The sequence below is a fragment of the Chelonoidis abingdonii genome, chromosome 5, assembly GCF_003597395.2.
Source record: "Chelonoidis abingdonii isolate Lonesome George chromosome 5, CheloAbing_2.0, whole genome shotgun sequence".
Taxonomy (NCBI): Eukaryota; Metazoa; Chordata; order Testudines; family Testudinidae; genus Chelonoidis; species Chelonoidis abingdonii.
Window position 1 is genome coordinate 37,367,492 of NC_133773.1, and position 22,507 is coordinate 37,389,998.

The 22,507-nt window shown below is 41.0% G+C and overlaps 1 protein-coding gene across 5 annotated transcripts in view; it reads right to left on the reverse strand.

The window, feature by feature from the left end:
* Positions 1-2,132: 2,132 nt before the first annotated feature.
* Positions 2,133-22,507, reverse strand: part of RAP1GDS1 (Rap1 GTPase-GDP dissociation stimulator 1) — a 168,522-nt gene continuing 148,147 nt past the window's right edge. For all 5 annotated transcript variants that reach the window (XM_032782756.2, XM_032782755.2, XM_032782757.2 and 2 more), the window contains 8 exons: positions 16,734-16,877; positions 16,329-16,460; positions 15,658-15,792; positions 13,954-14,079; positions 11,516-11,655; positions 7,749-7,875; positions 6,106-6,234; positions 2,133-2,804 (listed from right to left, as the gene is read on the reverse strand). In XM_032782756.2, the coding sequence (XP_032638647.1) occupies positions 2,677-2,804; positions 6,106-6,234; positions 7,749-7,875; positions 11,516-11,655; positions 13,954-14,079; positions 15,658-15,792; positions 16,329-16,460; positions 16,734-16,877 (1,061 nt within the window). In that variant the 3' untranslated portion in view covers positions 2,133-2,676. The remainder of the gene's footprint in view (positions 2,805-6,105; positions 6,235-7,748; positions 7,876-11,515; positions 11,656-13,953; positions 14,080-15,657; positions 15,793-16,328; positions 16,461-16,733; positions 16,878-22,507) is intronic.

The following is a 22,507-nucleotide window of genomic DNA, read 5'->3' on the forward strand; positions in this document are numbered from 1 at the left end:
GAGATGCTGCTAGCAGAAAGAGAGTTATCAATTAAGAAATTTTCCATTCTGCGGCCCAATGTCTCACACAGTCCTGCTATGCTTGGGAAGCAGCGAGCAGTGAACAGGAGTTGGGATGGGTAGGAAAACAGAGAAGAAGGGGGGAAAATGCCTCCCTTTTACAGGATTGCTCTAAAAGCAGAGTTATCACTGGTGCACCGCGTGCAGCATCTTCCTGCTGAAGGAGGCTGTGCTACAGTGTCTGATAAAGGTATTAGCCAATGACCATGCTGCTGCTTTGCAGATCTCTGCAGTTGAAACACATGCCCTTTGGGCTACACGGTTACAACGGATCTTATGGAGTGTGCCTTGATTCCTTCTGGGCAGGAACGTCAGCTGCCTTGCATGCCTCAACAATACACAGTCTGCTACATCTAGTAAGGGAGAGCTTGGAGACTGACACACAGGAGACAAGCAGGGCGCCAGACCTCCCTGTGGACTCCGTATGCTTGATGCAAACCTCTGGGTTCTCTTCTGACATCTAAAGTGTGGCACGGCTTCTCAATCGGTAGCTGTGGCTCTGGAGAGAAGAAAGGTTTTCTGTCAGGGCCAGAGCATCCAGCTCAATGGCCCAGGGACACACATGGCATTATCCCCAGGAACTAGACACTTCAAGACATGTCCCAAGACAGGTCCTTGACTCCCTGAGATGGTGAACAGCCCAGGAAGATGTTTGTAGGGGTCTTTCCGTATGTTTGCCAGACAGGTTCTCACCACCACCACCACCATCTTGAGGGGATGATGTACACATCTGCAACCCAGAATGGCACAGAGAATCTGGAGCCCTGGAGAAAGGAACCACAGCATCCATCTCTTGCACCTCAGGGTGATCCAACCTTTGTTATGTTTTGTCCATGTCCTTCTCAGAATCAGAGTCTGATAGCTTTCCTTCCACAGCAGAAGAGGAAGTGTCTTGAGTCAGAGGACTAATACCTTTGGGGCTTTTTCTTAGCCTTTTTTTAAAAATTTTTTTGCATGTTTTGCAAGCCTGGCTTACCCGGCTATGCCATAAGATGGGCCTTTTGGGGCTGGTCTTGTGAAAGGCCTGGAGCCTTTTGAAAATTTCTCCCTTGGAGTCCTCTCCCATAGGCTCTCAGTCCTCCCAGGATGGGGACTCACTGCCAGAGTTTCCTGACTCAAGATGGAAGGGTGGGAAGGGAGTGTGTGGGGGGGACCAAAACTGATCCTGGGCCCTGCTTCTTTCCCCAGAGCACTTGCAATCAACTTCAGGGCTTTGGGCCAGGACCAGGTGCCCTGCTAGGGACTTATCCTTATGGTCCTGAATTGCTGACTGAGATCCTCCTCATCCTTAGAGCTTCTCCCAGTTTGGCTGTTTCCTGGTCGGGCTTTCTTGTGGTGGGCTCACAGCTTGTTGGAGGCTAGAGGTCCCAATGTGACTGTTTGACTAAAATCTCCATGCCCTGCCCATGAGGGTCAGCTGGTTGAGAACAGGTAGGGCATAATTTTGCCTTCTGTGGATCCTGTTAAAAACCTCTTGCAGAGGGAACGCTATTCGGGCTTCGCCCTGCTCTGCCATCCCTAAAAGAGGGCCGAGGAGCTCATCAGGGAGACGCCACAGTGCTGCTGAATATCCAGTCCAGGAGGAGGAGAAACCGAAGCTACTTGCTTCTTCCTGAAAATGAGAAAGGGCAATGGAAAGGTTGGGAGTAGAGAATGGTGATGGAGAGCTGCTGCAGAGGCAGAAGAGCTGGCGGCAAGCTGGAGCAAAGGGGGTAGGGCCAGCATGGGCTGTGCTGCAGCCTTGAATTGCCTCTGAAAGTGCACACAGGAGGTGTGTAGCAGAATTGTGGGAGATGGTGGGATGCAGAAAAGGATTGTACATTGGCATAAATGCTAGGGCCAACGCCCAGAATCCCTTTACTAAGCCACACGACATCCCCTGCAGAGTACACACTAATGAGGAGGGGAGAAAAATGGGTTTCAACAGTTTAAAATGGTATCCTTTGTATTTCTTCTTTAAACTGAAGACCTCGATTCCCTGAGTGTTAGGCCCATCACTAAAACGTGCTTCTCATCATGCACGGTATGGTCCTTTTTGTATTTAAATACAGAATTAATGACAAGCCAGAGGGTTAATTGTGAGAGCACTGGAATTTTTATTTGTTACCTCTAGGTACCATGAGTTTGACATTACTAGGCAAGACCAGTGAACGAGCAGCAATACATTCCATTCATACCTGTGTTTCCAAAGCACCAAAAATGGAGCTAGGTTTACTATCTAATCCTATAATCAATACTCTAGCTTGGACGTGCTGCCTCCTGTATTTGTCCCTAATTTAGCAGTACGTTATTATGCAGTTAGGGGTGTGAGGAAAGTGTCATCATGTAGTACCACTTTTACATCATTATAGGACTACAACATGCACATTCTACTCTATGGCCCAAGCAACAAGAATACAAGTAGAACATTTATGGGTGGAGACTGGTTTATGTTAACATCACCTATGGATTTTGGAAATCTTATTGGACAGGTACCTACAGCAGTTCATCAATTTGTGTGGGAACATTACACGCATGCACAAGTGATACAGTGGAAAACATAGCACGAGCGGCAGCAGGACAGAAGACAAAGGTGAAATCCATGATGGAATGCTGTCTGGAAATGGGAGACCTTCCTCAGCTTTCTACTGCGAGTCTCTGCTCTGTTAGTGAGGCCTGCTGGGCAACAGTTTTATTCTCATGGCTGCGGAGTTTTGATACAACTTCTAAAAATGCCAGGTTCTGCACTTCCTTATGAAGGGGTTCTGGAAAACAGAAGCAAGAAGGTTTCACACTCTGCAGTCTCAGACCATGTCTCTATGCACATACCTAAATTTTCTCGGGCTGTTAATGAGACACTCTTTCTTTATGTTCTGCTCTTGTACTCAAAACTAATTGAGGTGATCGAGCTAATGGAGCCCACACATAAAGCACGGACAAGCCTGAGTGGTGGTCAGAGAGGTAACAGTGCCTATTTTAGCAATAACCCAGAAGTGAAACATATACAGGCAGCACCACTTTTGAGTGCAGTGATATCTACAGAAATAACTCGAGGGTCTAATTTTGTAATGTGTTGAGGATCCACAGTTCTCACTGAATTCAGCTGGAGCGGTGGGGGCTCAGCCTTCATGAAATTCCACCCCCAGATGCCTTTCAATATGGTTACTGGTAGAAGAATGTATAGCCAGAACCTCTCGCCTTTAGAACTTGTTCCCTATACTGGTCTTACAAAGTCAGTGACCTCATCTTCAGGGCTCGCCGTAAAGCTCATCTTTTGAAAAACAGCTGTGGCCTAAGAGAGAGAGGTAGGGGTGGGTGTGTGTGTTTCTTTACCTGACACTGCATCACTTGGTTATTGTTAATCTGCTTATTATAAGTGTATTCATTTTCACTGATGCATTTACAAAACAAGTATCTGATGCATGGCCTGGTCCCTCTAAAATGGTGAGCATTTGTTTTCTTTTGCTTTAAGAAATTTGCATGGATTGCTTTGTACGTTATTGGGTACATAACTTAGGGTGGGGAAAAAAGCGATGCAAGCCCATAGCACTGACTTGAATTGTTTTTCAAGTACATCATGAGTTCTGTTGAAACAGCTAGAGGCTCTATATTGTAGGCACCACATTTTTGAAAAAATGTGCTTCAGACTTTATTTATATCCAGAGTAGGAAATTCTAGTAGACTCCAAATCAGCAACAAGATCCAAATATATTTCTGCTTCCCCAGGTGCTGCCAATTAAACTGAGCTCATGAGAAATATGAACCTCTGTTTCAAATTAGCTAGGTTTCACACAAAGGATATGTGCTCCTTTTCCTTGTAGCAAATTTTCTGTGACACTTGTTTCCTGTTCACCTGCTTTCAATTATCTTGCACATTTTACCCCCCTACTGTGTGACAGCAGAGCCAATGCTGTGCATCTGAGAACTTTTGTACACTGTGAACAATTTCAATTAAGCTGTTTTCACTTCTGGGGTTATTCTATGGTATAAGCATTTTCTATCCTCCTACTTCCAGGATATGGCCATGTTTAAGCAGGTGTTACCAAATCAACTTTCAGCAACTTACTGAGTTACAATGGCAGAAAAGCTCTGTTTAGCCAGACTCTTAAGAGCCTCAGGGCCTTCATACACAGTGATTGTGTTAGGTTTGAATGCCCTGATTTTTTTTTCTGATCCTTTAAGTTACACTGTTTACATTTCCCATTGTCATCATTCTCTCCTCTTTTAACACTCTGACTCCATTGCAACACCAGTTCCCAGCTGGCAAGAAATATTTATTTAACTGGTAATATCCAACTGCCAGCACAAAGACGTGAAATGTGATATCACTTCACTGTAACAAAGTATAGTAACAACAGCTTCCATCGTAGAAACCAATGATAATGTCAATCCACTACTTCAGTGAGAGATACTTAGCCTCTATGGCCACAGCTGCTAAGAGTGTGGTTCCCAGCCTGGGGTGACAGATTTGCTAGCTCTGCTCAAGCTAAAGCACACTAAGAATAGCAGTGTGGATGTTGAGGCATGGGGAGTCACCCTAACATAAGCCTGTCCATCCCCCTTGGGCTGTATTTAGGTGGCTAGCCCGAGTGCTACCCATGCCATAAAATCCATGCTGTTATTTTTAGCACGCTAGCTTGAGCGGAGTTAGCACATCTTTCTACCTGCGCTGGAGGGCACTCTTGCAAGTGCAGTGTAGACATACCCTATAAAACCACAGAGCTTAGAAGCTACAGAAGTCTTAGCTGCAGATATTTTTTACATGGATATCATTTTAAAATAACTTCAAGAACCTCTTCACTCACTGGCAGAGAAAACATCACAACTTACAAGCATAAATATTCAATCTATATAGGGATTGGTGACATAAAAGGGAAGGACTTGGTCAGATGGGGAAGATGATATATTTGCAGTTAATAGCAGGCTCGAAGTCCCAGAGTGGGGCAACCCTTTAAGTATTAGTTAAGGCTAAAACATCACATTTCCTTATTTTAGAGCAGGCGAGAGCTGCAGAAACAGAATCTTCTCTTCCTGGTGATAAGAACCATGGGAATGAAAAATGCAAACATGTGGCAAAAACTCTGGGGCATGCTGCATGAAACAGGTAGCTCAAGGAATGCACAGAAGCTAAAGGGGCAAGTGGAAGATCAACAAACAGGTAAACAAAACTCCTGAGAATTGCTCCCAAGACATTCCTATTCAGAGGGACTTGGAGAACCACTAACACCAAATGAACTCCAACATTTTTAATCCAACACAATAGTGTGAATTTCATCACTAAAGCTGGTGATAAGTGGGTCTATTATCCCTTCACTGACTCTAAATTCTGCACTTTACAAAGACCTTCTATATCCTGCCTTGTGCATATTGCTCTGAAGATCGCTCACCACCCCTGGAACCTTGTAGTAATATAGCAGGCATCATTAGCAAACACTGCAGTAAAAACGGAAGCCTTGTTTACAAACATAAGTTGCACCTATTTAAATCAATTTAGTTAAACTGATGCAAACCCCTGTGTGGACACTTTTAAATCATTTTTCACTTAGCCCATACTAATATAATTTAATTGTGCAATTTTGTGTGTAGGAAAGACTAGAGCTCCAGTTTTAATTTTAACCCCATTCTTTATCTTTTTAGCTGCTTGTAAATTTCTCAAATTCTGTTTGGGATGAAATCTGATCCCACCCTAAAATGCATTAGTTTTGGGAAACCTGAGTAAATGCAATCATTTTTTAATAGAGGAGGAATGAAATGCTCTCCCCAGATATTCCTACTTAAATTTTGTGTATCCCTTACTCAAAAGGCTGAAGGTTAAAATTCCAAACTTTGGCTCATTGCACAGTCCTCAAAACAATCCAAAGTTTGAAGGAAACTGGCTCAATAATTTTAATGTTTTGAATGTTTAAAGGTGTCATGTTTACAAGGGATGTTAGAACAGGTTTTGTTCCTCTTTACACAGTGCCCTAGAATAAAGTGGCTCAGAAAGTTGGCAAGAGCAGTTAAGGCCTTTAGAGCACAGAGCTTTCCCCAGGGAGTAGAACAAAGCAGCACCTTGTAAATACTCACCAGATCCCATGAGAGCACAGATCAACACCATGGAGTTGTATTTGATTTCTGGAGCACTCCTCTCATCCGAGAGCAGTCTGTGTAGAATCTGGACTAGTTTAGCATTTTCGAGATCCTTTTCAGCAGTGACTGCAATACAAATAAGTGAAAGTTGTAAATCCAAGAATATCATCTGTAATTTTTGACGCACAGTGTTTAGCCATGTACTGAAATATTTATCTCCTGCACTGGTGCTGTGAAGTCTTCAAGAGTTGCCTGATATGAAATGAAACAAATATATACATATAATGTTACCATGTTAAGTCCCTGTGAAATAGTTTTATATTAAACTAAAATCCTGATGGAAAATCCACTCTGCATTCTGAATACTGAGAAGTCAACCCCTGCTAGCCTTCCTCAGTCAGAACTTGTGTTGACCAAATGCTTTCCAAACTTTTGAGGGAATAAAAACGGAGGGTGTGATCTTTGAAATCAAAAGGAACTGAGGGTGCTCAGCACCTATTCAAGAGTGCTCAGTACGTAGTAGGACCAGGCCTTGAGCAAAGAATACATGATTTGGGCCAAGTTTTACAGGGACACCATCAACTTCGTTTAGGCCCAAAATGTAATTGTTTGAAGACAAAAGGGAAGGGACTAAAAGACCAAAATGAATAAAAATATTTTTTTTATTTTTTTTTCAATGTGATTAATTAATTTTTATATCTAACGCTTCTTTGCAGTGTTTTGGAAGCAGAACACAACAGCACTCTGCTAGCGCATAAGAACAAGAGATGAAACTGAACGCAAAAGTAAGTAATGTTGAACCATCTAGTTCTATTGTCCAAGATGAGGGAAGTACAAAGAGCAAGCGAGCAGGATAAATGGTGGAAAGGAAAATGAATTTTTTAAAATTCTTTCAACTTTAACAAACTTGAAGGTGTTAGCAACACAGGACATGGCATTTAAAAATATATGATTTTCATACTGATATTATCAAAAATCTATTTTTGTTGCTGAGAAATTTAATAAAATCAGTAATAGTCATTATCTGAGCAGCACCCACCATTTTACTAACTTCCTCATGATTGCACCAGCAGCTAGCCAATGTCATATCTTGGCAGTTCTCACTAAACTGGTTTAGGATGTCTACATTCAAGTGTAGCCAGAACCAGGTGCTATTAAAAACCTTTCCCTAGATTAGCCTGCTGATGAGGCTAGAACGATTTTTTTAAATCACATGGCTGATGATGTCTCCAGGCTGAAATGTAATTATAAATATGACATCCTAGGGTTCCATGTGTATCACCCCTGAGTCCCACAGCATCGTTACCATGTAAAAAGATTTTTCTAACTATTAGTCATTGCTAACTCTATCTAGGATCTGAAAGTCATTCTTGGGCCTTTCTAGTTCACACATCATCGCTTGTAATAAAGATACTGCAAGGCAAACTTGATCTGTACAACCCCATTTTTGCCTGTATATGGGTATGTTAACATAGATTCCCATTCTCATGAAAGCAAGTATCTTGTCAAACTGGTAGATTTCTGCAGGATCCCATACAGCTCTACCCATGGAACTCACTTCTGCTTGGATTTTCCAGCCCTGAGCCTCTTGAGCACAGACTAAAAGGAAAATAAGGAGAGCTAACCATCAGGATACTCACCTAATTCTAATGCCGCTATTAGTGCCAGAGCAATAAGAGCTTCATTTTGCATTATTACATGTTCGCTAGTTGCCATGGTAGCTAAATGCTTGATGCCACCGCTCTGAACAATGGTCCTAATTACATCCTAAAATAAATAAGAATAACAGGACTGAAAAAAGTTTGCATTACCCATTAACAGACTTGAATAATTTAGTTGTGATATATGCTGTAAGTACATGTGTGTATAGGCCAGTTGTTCTCAACGAGGGGTACGCAAAGGACTTCCAAGGGGTACATCAACTCATCTAGATATTTACCTAGTTTTAAAACAGGCTACATAAAAAAACACTAGCAAAGTCAGTACAAACTAAAATTTCATACAGACAATGAATTGTTTATACTGCTCTACATACTATATACTGGAATATTTATATTCCAGATATATGGTCAAAATGAGAAAGTCAGCAATTTTTCAGTAATAGTGTCCTGTGCCACTTTTGTATTTTTATGCCTGATTTTTTAAGCAAGTAGTTTTTAATTGAGGTGAAACTTGGGGGTATGCAAGACAAATCAGACTCCTGAAAGGGGTACAGTAGTCTGAAAAGGTTGAGAGCCACAGGTATATGTATTTATCACATGTGGTTAAATTATGTAATTATTGGGTAATACACACTGGTTAACCAAAAGTTTGAATTAAGCAATAATTTGGTTAAGTCTGTTCCCCACCGCTCTTGCAGGTTATACTGGATGAGATTGCTATCATGCTTTGCAGACCAATTCGCTCTAAAAGGGACTGCCCTCCAGCTAACCCTGAGCCCCATTTAAAATCAGCCAATCTGCAAAGACAACTAGCTTTCTTCTTCTTATCCTGTGGTGTTGAAACCCAGCATGCAGCCTGTTTGAAGCTGTCCAGCATCCCTTTGCTGTGCTCTGGGTATGGAGATCCAGAAGGACTCTTTTGTAAGCTTGGCTTTCAATACCCCATCATGCAAAATGCCTCTTGTCCTTGAATTTTGGGATGACCCCCAAGACCTTTAGAAAAGGGAGGTTGTTCTGTATTCCAACTTATTTAATAATGGAAATTGTAGACTAGGAAAATGTGAAAAACAAAGTACATAGGCAGGAAGTGAATAGTATTCTCTCAAAACTGGTAATACATATGAGACCATAAGGAATAAAAGTTACAGAATACTGCTGTATTACTTTTTGTTCTAAAGCCAGCATTACAATAATTTTTTGTTGCCCAAGATCTAGGAAACAAAAAATGGTAACTGGATTAAATGCTCTTAAATATTTAAAGGGTCTCTGTCAATGTTTTTAGGTCAAAAATTTTACTTGTATTTGTAATAAAATGATGGATGAAGGCCTCTGAGTTCTTTATCTATTTGGTTTTGGTTATTTTTTTAAATAGTCTTTTTCGTAGAACCTACAAACCTCACACTGTTAAGTGCTTCTCTGGGAGCTAACACCAATCAATTTACTTTCAAGCTTCTGAGATGTTGTTACAAATGAGAGTAAGGGGAGGAAAGAAGCTGTTTAAATGAGATACTACATTGTGTATCAGTTAGTCTGGGCTTACTGCCTAAGAAAATCACTGCCAAAAAGCTCTTCACTTAATTTTGAATTACCTAATGCACATAAATATGTAAAAATTATCTTTCTTTTACTTGCAACAAATCCCTTCTAATTAGACTCTTCTCTACTAAGTGCTGAGGACCTCCTGCAAAGCTCTGAGTGCCTTCAGCTTCTGCCGAAGTTACTGGGAATCGAGACAAAGAACCTTACCATAATTTTGTACAGGAGGGCCTAAGTGACTTGGAGCCCAAGTCAAAAGTAACTCAGATATTTAGGGGCCTAAGTCTCTTTGAAAGTCAGTGGGGCCTAAACGTCTAAGTCACTAAGGCACTTTTGAAAATGTCACGTTATCTTTTGTAGGTGCATGAATTTAAAATATTAGTGAAAGTACAGTAAAAGGCCATGCAGTTATGCCTATATCCAAACATAGAGGGCAGTGCAAGTATGAAATTTAAAAAGAGTAAACTAATTTTTCCACTGTGTTGAAGGACAGTCTTTGAGCTTCTAAAAGCTCAGAGATTCTTCTGCACTCTGTGATTTTTGCTAAATTCTGTGTCTAATACAAACATTAGCTGTTCCATGCCAGTGTTAGTATCTTTGCTTTAAGTTTTTGAATGCAGTCACCCTCCACAGACTTGTAAAAACTCACATCTCTGCTCCCATGATTTCTTAAAATAGCAGCAGAATTCACCACATGCACATGTGATTTGCAGACAGCAAGAAAGAAAGGTATTCAGAATTCTTGGAAAAATTAATACTGACTAATTTTAGAGGCTGAACACAAACCATAGGATGGGCAGGAAAAATATGAGAATACTCTTTGCATAAGAACTGATCGTGTGAAAGGGTAACTACCCACAGATCCCACCAACTTAAATGAGAGCTGAGTAATCTCAGCGTCATGCAGAATCAGTCCCACAATGCACCTCTGTTTCTGCTTTGTAGTGCCATGAATCAGGTCATTCCTAACTTGTGAACATATTTCTCAAGTAGCATTTCCCAATGTCAGGCTTGATCCTGCAGTGCATACTTATACAACTAATCACACTGAATCAATTGATAAAATACAGGCTTGGCATAAGGAGGAACTACTCCCAGTGGTTGCAACAGGAGTCACACCTGCTAATTCCAGAACTTTGTTTGGTGCAATATGATTACACAGATAAGCAAGGACTGCAGGTTCTGGTCTTTCATGTATTTTGTATAAACTCTGTGCAGTGTAGCTAACGTGGTGAGGAGTGTACTATAAGTGCATTGACAGACATCTAGTATCTTTTTACCTTGAGTATACACAAGTAGACCTTTGTAAGAAAATGTTTATTGAACAACCCTTTGAAAGCTTGAAACTGATAAAGAATAGCATTGAAAGTTTTTGAAACTTTTTATAAAAACAGGCCAAGATTCTTTCTCTCTTTTACACAGGTGTAAATCTGGAGTAAAGTCATTGATAGTGAATGGAGTTACTATGAATTTACACTAGTGAAATTTTGCTCTGAATTAATCCCACTGGCATTTGTAAGTTACAGTATAAATATAGGCAGGTCAAAATTTGGGCCTACTAACCTAGACTGTGTTCCTTTAACAGGCTTCATATTTATGAAACAGTGTTTTTTAATCAAATAATTAGCATTTATATTCAACTTGGTGCTCATGTCTGATTGACAGGCCCACCGAAGCCAGAAGTCCCATGTTGTCACACGTAGAGGTAAGCACAGGAATTAGCCATGCAGTTTCCTTGTCACTCTTTCCCACCCACATGGTTCAATTCTAACTAGATGGATCATTTCTAGAAGATGATGGTAAGTCTCCATCTCCAATCAATCTTTGGCCTTTCTTCTGAGAATACCAACAAAGCTGCTTAATGCCTCTCCAACAGAAACTGGAGACAGGTCACTGGCTTATTTCAAACAGTCATCAGAAGGGGACTTTTAAATCAACATGGGTCCATATGGGATTCATATAGATGACCTCTGGGGTGTCAATCTTCTGAGACATCCAGTCACATTACAAAATATGGCCATACTTCTGCAAGCTAATCTGCTTGGGTGGACTCTCCTTGATGTAACTGGGGCTCACAACAGGCACAGACTCCATTCATGCAGATCTCATTGCAGAGGGTCAGGGCCTGTATTTCTACACTGAAAATAGAGCATGGCATGACTTTCTTTTAAAGACTCCACATGAACTGGATTTTTTCACCAGTAACTTACTTTTGATTTGCTATGTCGGATAAGTGCAGAAAGCAGTCTGTTTGACTCCCCCATCACACCTGCATGATCCTTGGCTTCACACCATTCCACCAAACGTTCAACCAATTTCACATTCTTTCCCAGCTGTTCAGCAGCTTCTGCTACATATGACACAAGCCAAAATAAAACAAGGTTGTCATTTTCCAGCATGTGTCAGAAATGCATGCATGAAAGTCTCTAAGAGGAAGAAAAATCGTAAAGAAGAATCTTGTTACTCTCTGCTAATAGAGGGAAAGTCCCAGTTTGCATCAGTGAGCAAAACTGGTAGAAAATTGGGGTCGGAGGGAATTGCATAAAAAATTTCACAACATATTTTCCTGGTACAATTTTTTCCCCTTTTTTCTTGGATGAAATTTTGACCATTGAAGTTTATGGAATATTGAATATGAGAGACAAAAAAGGTGACAAAAATCACGTTCCCAGTGAGCCAATTCATAGATCTATAGATTTTTAAGGCCGAAGGGACTATTGTGATCATTTATCTGACCTCCTGCATAAAACAGGCCCTAGGACTTTCCTGAATTAGTTCTTTCTTCAAAGCCAATAGCTGTGACTGAACTAGAGCTGTGACTCAACTAAATTGATTTAAAAATTTTCCAGTGATGGTGAATTCAAGACAATCATTGGTAAGTTGTTCCAATGGCTAATTTCCCTCACTGTTAAAAACGTGCACTTTTATTTCCAGTCTGAAGTTGCATAGCTTCAAATGCCAGCCATTGGATCTTGTTGTCTACTGGAATAAACAATCCTCTTTTATCAGAATTCTGTACCACATATAGGTACTTATAAGCTGTGATCAAGTCACCTTTTAACCTTCTCACTGCCAAGTTAAATAGATTGAGCTCCTTGAATCTCTCTCTAAGGCATGTTTTCCCATCCCTTAATCATTCTTGTGGCTCTTCTCTGCTCCCACTCCAATTTTTCAACATTCTTTTTGAAATATGGACACTAGAACTGGATGCAGTATTCCAGTAGTGGTCACAAAATTGCCAAATACAAAGGTAATATAACCTCTCCTCTCCTACTTGATAGTCTCAGTATATAGAGTGCTGCATCATTCCTTTGAGGGGAACAAGTGAAAATAAAGGTGGGTACCATTGGCTTTGTTCTGAAGATGATAGGGCCGTGCACCTCCTTCACTGGAAGGAAAAAAAGGAGCAACAGAACTGGCAGCTGTCCTATCTCCCCTCAGCACAGAACACGATAGCCATCTTTACCTTCACCACTGTCACCTCGATGGCTGTTCTCATGACACACAAGTACAAGGGAAGTGGGGCTGCCTCTGAAGGGGGAGGGTGGCATTGGTCTAATGGCTTCCATGTTCTATTCATCTCTGCCATCTAGTTTCTTCACTCCTGCAGCCTTTAACAAGGCCTGGGAAAACAGTGGAGAACCTGGTCCCTCAACAGCATCAGTGGGAGCAGAAGCCAGCTAGAAGAAAGATGGGGAAGCATGTTATGTGCCCTTGTCCTGTCTCAGGATGGTACTGAGTACCACGGTTGGGTTGAGAGGGGATGTAGCACTGTCCCATTGATTCACAGAGTAGTTTGATGTCCCTCTTTAATGACCTGATTTCCAGAGCTTGCCAATCTGTGCTGAAGCGAGGAACAAATCAGCAAGTCCACACTCAGTGCAGAATTGTAGTTTACCATTGTACAGATTAGTAAGGCTGTCCTATACTTCAGTTATAGATTTGGTGTGGTATATTCATAAATATATCACGATATCATCCATTGCTATTGGGTAAAAGGATGTAAATATTCAAAAATGGAAACCAGACATGTACTGTAATTACAAACCCTATTGAATTTTACAAGGGCTCTAGTATTCACAAACTGTGGCTGAGGGTTGCTGGAAGCTATTTAGTATAGCAATTTAAAAAGATGCTTGGAATTTAAAATTAAAGAAAACACTAAAGAGTCAGAGACTCTTTATAGCCTTCTGTGGTTTGCCACTTTATTTATGATAGTTCTAGCTGCTATGTGATAGCTGCAAATTACATAACATTTAATCAGTTTGAAATAGCGATTTATCAGTTATTAAATGGATCAGCCCATTCAAGGGTGCTAGATACAGAGAAGTGGGAACAGAGTAGCACAACATGAGCGTCAGCTTAGGTCAAAACACCTGCAGTTAGATACATATTCATAATATGCCAGTTTAGAAGAATGCTGAAGTAGAAAAGTAAATGTGTCTGAAATGTGTTCTGATTGTCCATGGTAGTCAATCCAGAATTTTTAAATCAGCTCATGTTTCTCTCATTGTGCTAAAGACTTAAGAAAAAGTAAACAACAACAAAAAACAAAAACAAAAACCCAAAACTATTTTTCTTCTAGAAGAGCCTTAACAGATTATTACTAGCAAGAGAATCATAGAACATAAAGAACTGCTTATTTTACCTTGTGCATCTATTAACATTCTTAACGTTCCCAGCAGCTTGAATTGAACAGGGGGCATCTCCGATCTGAGAAATTTCAGTACTGCTTCTGCAACGCCAGCTGATAGCATCTTAGCCTTATTTACAACTACATGAATAAAGAACAGAAATTTTCAGAAATCATTTTTGATGATGCATTTAAACTGGATGGAGACTGTCATTTCCAAGACAGTCCAAAAGCAGCTTTTCTACATACACTGAAAAATAGCATACTAATGTGTACATTGTGAGCGCGCACACACTCTATATAAATAATTTTATGGTTATGTAGACACAGTGTGAATTTGAATTGTTTTGTTCTTATGCATAAATCTAATTCCCAGTGCTCAATCCTGAGTATATCAGCTGAATGCCAGAGTCCTCTATGTGGACAATAGCTATGTGAGCAAGAGAAGAGACCAGCTGGAGAGACAATTCCACCCTAAAGATTTGGAATAGATGCTGTGTACTGAAGGATCAGGTTAGTAGGGGAACCTCTAGCCCTGCCCCAATACACTGTGCAAAAAGCAGTGTGGGGTATCCTGCAGGGAGTGTGCATTCCTTGTGCAGCCTCCCAAATCCTCTCTCATCCCATGTAGTGAGACTACACTGATTCCACCTCGATGAGGTTCTCCACAAGTGGTGAGGAGGGGACAGAGTTTACCCCATACTATGCTTAATGAAAGTGATACATTAGTTCATACTCTAAATAGTACTTAACAGGAAGTACCCTGCTGCGGCAGATATTCCTTGGGTGTTGAAGGTACTGTATATTGGTTTGAGACCAATCCTGCACATATTCATGGGAGGTCGGCCCACTGAAGTCGGTGGGATGACTCAACTGGATAAGGTGAGCAGGAGATGGCTCTCTAGCATTGTTAAAGGTATATGAATTTAGTAGGGATTAATGTTCAGTCTCAGGAAGTTTAGTATTTTTCAAAATTAAATGTATGCAGTAAAAGAAGAGTAAACTGATCAAAGAGGATGATTTTTGGCTCAGGTCATTGGAAAGTATAGGTTTTACATATACATTATTTATATATTTGCTTTGGCTTTTATGTGAATATTCATGTTTTATGTTCAGGCAATCAAAAATTGATACAAATGATTAAAAATGACAATATTTAGGACTTGGATGGCCCATTACCTTCAAAGATTGTTACAAACATTAACTAATCCTAATGGATCAAATGTCCTGATAGTCCTCCTCTAATGCTAACATCTGTGGGGAAAAAAAGCTCTGAGAAATTACAGCAAGATATGGTATATCAGAAAAGTGAACAGTTCTCTTTGCAAAGATGGAAATCCTAGGTAGGATCCCTTATTAGCCAGAGAGAGCCCAAAATGATGCAGAACAGTTGCAGTGCCAAGGGAAGTGACACTGAGGTCTCCACAGCCTCCTGCATATTGCAGAGCCAGGCAGCACAGAAGCTCTCTCTGCGGGAGTGCAGGGTGGATGTATTATTGCAGGACGACAGTGGCAGAATCATAAGCGGTGGGTCTGTGACCTACACAGAACTGGTGGCCACTAAACCCTTCCATAAATGTAGACGTGGCCGTGGCCTAGCTGCACACATGCTCGCTGGCCTGCCTCCAGGTTGGCTGGGGACAATGTCATCCCCCTCATTGCTTTGCACTGGGAGCCAGAATTCATGCTGAGAGATTAGCAGTGCGACGTAAGCCTTACCAGGAATAGCCAAGTTTCTGAGTGCACTCAGTGCTGCATGCTGCACAGTTACATTTCCATCTTCCACATGTCTGTCTAGTAGATCCATCAGCTTTTGAACTATTCCATTATCCACCATATGGATGCAGTTTCCATCTGCACAAGACAAGATGAGTCACTTGTATGCTCACAATAAATCTTAATATGCATACAAGAGCTTCTCAGTACAAAAGTGTAATTTCCCCCTCGTCCAAATTTTACAGTTCAGGTAAAGTGTAGCATCTGACCACCAGGGTCAACTTCAATTACAGGAACAATTATGCATTTACAGCAAAGGAATGGGAAATAGAGCAGAAAGTAAAAATTGAAAACTCCAATAGCATGATACAAATATATATCTGAAAAGTGCTGCTTGAGGTAGGAGTTACTAGAGTTGAGAAATTCCTCAAAAAGGGATAATGATTCTTTAGTAATGTGTCTGAATCTTCAATGTAGAAAAAGCAGAATTCTAAAAGCAGGGTTAACTTCTTTCAGAAACCCAGCAAAGGTGTGCAAAAAAGTGTGCAAAACTACCAATCATAAACCAAATTAAAAAATCCCACCACAACATAGGCTAGATTCATAGCTATATAGAAAGAGCCCATTAAAAGGGTGCAAACAGGCAAACACAAGCTGTTATAGCATATTCTTACCATTTCTTGCAAAATTTGCAATAGCCAGTGCTCCTGCAAGCTGTAGCTGATGGTTATTGGAAGGAATCCATGAAAGTACCCTTTGGAAGACGCTGCCTTTTCCTCCTTCAAATAACTTTTGCATGGATTCATCTGGATGCAAAAAGTGTAGAAAATCAACACGCAAAAGAAATGTTAGTTCAAATTCTTCTCTGTTATATTTGTGTAACTCTATTGACTTCACTAGAATTACTCTAGATTTACAGCTGTGTCAGAGTACAAAACCTGGCCCACTGAATAACAAGCTAGCAAGTCCTTAAAATAATTTAAAAAATGTGTTTTATATAGTAAAAGTAAAATTAAGCTGTAAAATGTGACCTAGATACCTCTGCTGCTGTGCAAAATATATTAAGATACTGTACTCACCTCCGAGTAGTAGTAAAACCATAAGATCAGAGGCTGTTTTAAGTTCAGCTATGTCATCCTCTTTGTCACTGTCTACAGTCTTCTGGACAATCTCAAGTAGACACTCGACCAGGCCCGCTTCAACGAGCTGCAGTTTAATGATATCTAAAAAATATTACAAATACAATAGTCGTGATTGTGATAGAAGTACGGTGTCTATCATACACACGCACACACAGTAGCTCTATTGTGTAAATAGGGAGTAAGGGGAGCAGACTTTCAATAATGTCACCTACTTTAGTGTCTGACTCAGAACAGTAAAAATAATTTGATCTTGAAAGGATGAAACACTATAGATTTATTTTCCTGTTTCAAGTTACATTAATTACCAGGGCAAAATTCTGTTTTTGTTACATCAGAAAGACTCTATTGATGCCAAATTAGTGGAACTCTCATAACTGAGAGTAGAGCTGGGATCCCAGTGTCAAAAAGCATTTTCTGCTCTGCCTTATAGGTAATTATAATGTTGCCTCCCGTATTATCAATAACATATAATTTGTAAGAGAGAAAAATACAAAGTGCTTTAAAAAAGACTGAATTCATCTGGGGATTTGAAAAACACTTGAAAAGCCGTGGCAGATGCCTCTTACATTTCATACTAGCCACAGACAAATACTGAATGATAAATAAGAGAATTAAATCAATGTAATGTAAATAACTTGCGGCCACACACTAAAAGATTTATTTGGTTCGATGTGGTCCACCATCTGTATTTTCAAGGGATGCTTGCTCTGCAGGGCATCATCATATCTTTCTCTAGCAATCATCTACTATTCTGTTCTATGATTAGTTAATATTTCTGTTATAGTTACACCCAAAGGCCAGGCTGTTGTGCCAGGCACTTTATAACAATGCAGTCTGTCCCTGCCCCCAAGCGTTTACTATGTAAAGGCTAGATGTCTGGCTTTTAGGCACAGTTCTGAGTAAAGGGTGGCGTCTACATTGCACCAGTAGGCTTTGTGACTTGGAGACCTGCCTGATTTACAGCTGTGCCCCATGTTCCTCCTTGCACGCCAGGGGGCAGTAGTTTGTCACCAGGGCAGCCCAGCAGTGCTGGCTAGCTAATACGGGGAAAAGAACCAAGGTTTCACCTGCTTCCTGTGCACTTTCTCCATGGGTGGGGAATAAGCAGGCATGCAGCTCGCTCCTATGTGCCCAGACCCAAGGTCTGAGAGACCATGCAGGAGTGTAAGAGGAGTTCTTACTCCCTTGTTCAGGGCGCAGAGTCCAAGGCACAATCTGTCTCTATGAAAAGAGCTTGGAAGATATTTTAAAATTCTGAAGACATCCTGACTAACAAGGAAGGGAAGAGACTCAGTAAACTGTAGCTTTCTGAATGTCCTCTCAGAAAAGTGAGGAAGCTGGCAGTCCTGCTCATTCCACTCTCCTCAGGTTGTGTCTTACACTCACGTACGGTGCACTGCATACAGTGTAAGTAAGCTCTTTGGGGCAGCACATAGCATGGTAGGATCCTGGTCTACGATTGGGGCTCCTAGATACTATTGCAATACAAATAATAAATTTTGATTGTTAAAATGTACTGAGCTCCCTTTCATAGCTAGGCACAACAGAGTGAGCTGTGGTTAAACCTCTTACTTTGGAATTTGCCTGCTTTTGTCTCTGTGTCAGAACCCAGGGCTATGTGCGGAGATGTCTGTAGAAGAAAGAATTCCACCAGGCTACTTCTCCAGATTCAGGGTTGCAGTGCCCCAGCTGCTGTGACTGCCTTCACCCTTAACAGCAGCAATACTTGGTCCAGCAGATCTATGTAATTACAGATCCACCAGCTCGGCTGTTGCTCTGGCTTGCCCTCTATTCACCTCACCACACAGGCCCTGGAGCCCCCTTGGAACTGTACTCCATGATTTTCAAGGGTATGAATCCCCTGCGGAGGATCCTTGCATGCTGACCTTCCACCTCAGCGGGCAGAATCATAAAATCTCAGGGTTAGAAGAGACCTCAGGAAGTCATCTAGTCCAACCACCTGCTCAAAGCAGGACCAATCCCCAACTAAACCATCCCAGCCTGACCTTTAAAACCTCTAGGGAAGGAGATTCCACCATCTCCCTAGATAACCCATTCCAGTGCTTCATCACCCTCCTAGTGAAAACGTTTTTCCTAATATCCAACCTAAACCTCCCCCACTGCAACTTGAGACCATTACTCCTTGTTCTGTCATCTGCTACCACTGAGAACAGTCTAGATCCATCCTCTTTGGAACCCCCTTTCAGGTAGTTGAAAGCAGCTATCAAATTCCTTCCCCCCACATTCTTCTCTTCTGTGGACTAAATAATCCCAGTTCCCTCAGCCTCTTCTCATAAGTCATGTGCTCCAGCCCCCTTATCATTTTTGTTGCCCTCTGCTGGACTCTTTCCAATTTTTCCACATCCTTCTTGTAGTGTGGGGCCCAAAACTGGACACAGTACTCCAGATGAGGCCTCACCAATGCCAAATACAGGCGAACAATCACATCCCTCGATCTGCTGGCAATGATCCTACTTATACAGCCCAAAACACTATTAGCCTTCTTGTCAACAAGGGCACACTGTTGATTCATATCCAGCTTCTCATCCACTGTAACCCCAAGGTCCTTTTCTGCAGAACTGCTGCCTAGCCACTTGGTCCCTAGTCTGTAGCAGTGCATGGGATTCTTCCATCCTAAATTCAGGACTCTGCACTGGTCCTTGTTGAATCACACAGGTTGTGCTGCATTAGGCTTCCCATGGGTCTTGGACAGCAAGTTTCAGTGCTAAAATAATTTCAGAACAAAACATGAGGGTCTGTTCTTGTCTTTCACATGCAGAAACCCCATTGACTTCAATGGGAGTTGTGTACATATAAAAACCCTGGGTGAAATCCTGGCTCCACTGTAGTCAATGCCAAACTCTCATTGACTTAGGTGGAGCCAGGATTTTGCCTATTACATCTAAGAGTGTTTGATTGCAGCAAGAGCAGGGCCAAGGCCAACTTCTAGTTGTTGAAAATGGGAGGGAGTTTTGTTCCTTGCTCATGGATAATCAGAAATTACTAGGCTGAATTCTGCTCTCTTATTGAAATCAGTGAGGCTCAACAGCGAGGAAGGATGATCTTGTTAAGGCAGTGAAGTAGAATTTGGGGTCTGCTCCTAGCTCTGCAAGACATCCTTATGTGACCATGAGGCAGTCAGTCACACTCCATTCCCATGGGTAAAAGAGGAGTAAAAGTACTTTCCTGTCTCACAAGTGATGTGACGATATTTCAGTTAGTGTTTGGGTGGTGCTCAGCAAATACAGTCACCAGTGCCATAGGAAGTCCAACAATTAATAAATAAATAATTGAGACCAATGGAGTTACACCAAGGATGAGCTTGGCCAATTGTTTTATACCTTTTTAAAGCTCTGGGAATTTTGGAGATTGCTTTTCATAAGACTTGGAAATGGACTGTGGCATTGGGTGGTGACAGGAGCTGCCAGCTTCACCTATCTTGAAGAATCAGTGGTCTGACTCTCCCCCTGTGGTGCTTCTATTTCAGTCACTAGGTTTTGCTGCATGAGTGAAAATTCAATGTTTCTGTCAGAGCTACTGACCTTCGCGTGACCTTTATGTGACAGGCCCAGAAATGTTCAGCTGGAAGTGTTTTAAATAGGTACTTTTGTACTGAGCTACTTTAAAAAGTAGGGTGTTTCCGTGGATACACAGTACTAGGTTGCAGGTGTGTTGTGATTAGAATTGGAAACCACTGCAGAGGGCCTTTCAATAAATGGATTGACTGTGCATGTACTTCATTTAAATTTTTCCAGTTGCTGACATACTACCCAGCACCACATTTAGATGTGGCTAAGCAGTACAAGGATGGCAGACTCACTGTTGTGACAGACATCAGCATGTCTTGAATTAGCAGTGAGGGGCATAAATGCTTAGCATACTACCTCCTAACATGCATGAAGGGATGTTATTTTCAACAGCACTGAGGCTGCTCTTACTGTGACTGCAAAACACTGCCTTTGAACAAACACTAAAGTATCTGAATTACAAATATCAATTATGAAAATAGCAGACCAAATTCTGCTGTCAGACTGAAAAAGGCAAAAAAAAATTTTCAACCATACATTGTAACAAAAGACAGTCTCTGGCAAAAATGCACATTTCTTTATGCTTCGAAAATAAAGACCCAAATTTTGCTTTGATTTACATCCTGTTAAATCCACTAGTAAACAGGGTGGTACAAGCTGTAATCTGGAGGAAGTTGTCCCCAAACATGGAAAAGAACATAGGATTCTCTTAAAATTTTTTTCCTTTCAAAACAAAAAGTATGTGTAGGCATAAATTTGGCACTCATGAATAGTAGCCATGACTAGAGCTATGCATGCAGCGGGCAGGTACTGAGTGATCCTCCAACCACAGATCTGCCTCACAGCTCGGTCCTGACCTACTCCACCTGATACTTCATCCCTAGGCTCCACTCAAGCATAGATGTTAAATCATACAAATTTGCTGAATCTTCCTAGGGATGCAGACATGTTCAGAAGGGAGTAAGCTGATCTTGAACAACAATTTTGCATTTACAACCAAAACAGAATTTGAACTCATCTCCTGAGACTAATGCATTAACATAATGAATATTAACTACTATGGGGAAGGAATGCAAGCCAAAATAGGAAAACAACAAGAATATTTAGATAAGTCAGATGTATTCAAGTCGGCACAGTCTGATGAAATGCACCCTAGGGAACTTAAGGAACTGGCTGAAGCAATCTCAGAACTGTTTGTTACCGATTCTTTTTTTAGAACTCCTGGAGGATGGGTGAGATCCCAGGGGAGTGGAGAAGGGCAAACACCATATCCATCTTTAAAAAGGGACAAAAGAAAACCCCAAGAATTACAGACTAGTAAGCTTAATTTTGATACCTGAAAAGATACTGGAACAAGTTACTAAGCAATCAATTTATAAGCATCTAGAGCAGGGGTAGGCAACCTATGGCAAGCTGATTTTCAGTGGCACTCACACTGCCTGGCTCCTGGCCTCCACTCTGGGGGGGGCTCTACATTTTAATTTAATTTTAAATGAAGCTTCTTAAACATTTTAAAAACCTTATTTACTTTACATACAACAAAAGTTTAGTTATATATTATAGATTTATAGAAAGAGACCGTCTAAAAACATTAAAATGTATTACTGGCACACAAAACTTTAAATTAGAGTGAATAAATGAAGACTTGGCACACCATTTCTGAAAGGTTGCTGAGCCCTGATCTAGAGGATAATAGATGCTAATAAATAATAGCCAGTGTGGATTTATACAGAACAATTTTTGCCAAACCTAATTTTCTTCAACAGGGTTACTGGCCTACTGGATGGGGGGGAACTGTAGCCGTGATATATCTTGAGCTCAGTAAAGTTTTTGACACAGTTCCACGTGCCATTCTCCCAAGCAAACTAGGGAAATGTTGTCTAGATTGAATTACTATATAGTGGGTTCAAAACTGGTTGAAAGACCATATTCAAGGAGTAGTTATGAATTGTTTGCTGTCAAATTGGGGGGACATATCTAGTGAGGTCCCACAGGGTCTGTTTTGGGTCTGGTACTATTCAATATTTTCATTAATGATGTGGATAATGGAGTAAAAGTATCCTTAGAAAATCTGCAGATGATTTCAAGCTGGGAGGGGTTGTAGGCACTTTGGTGGACAGCATTTGAATTCAAAATGGCCTTGACACATTCAACAAGATGCAATTCAATAAGGACAAGTGCAAA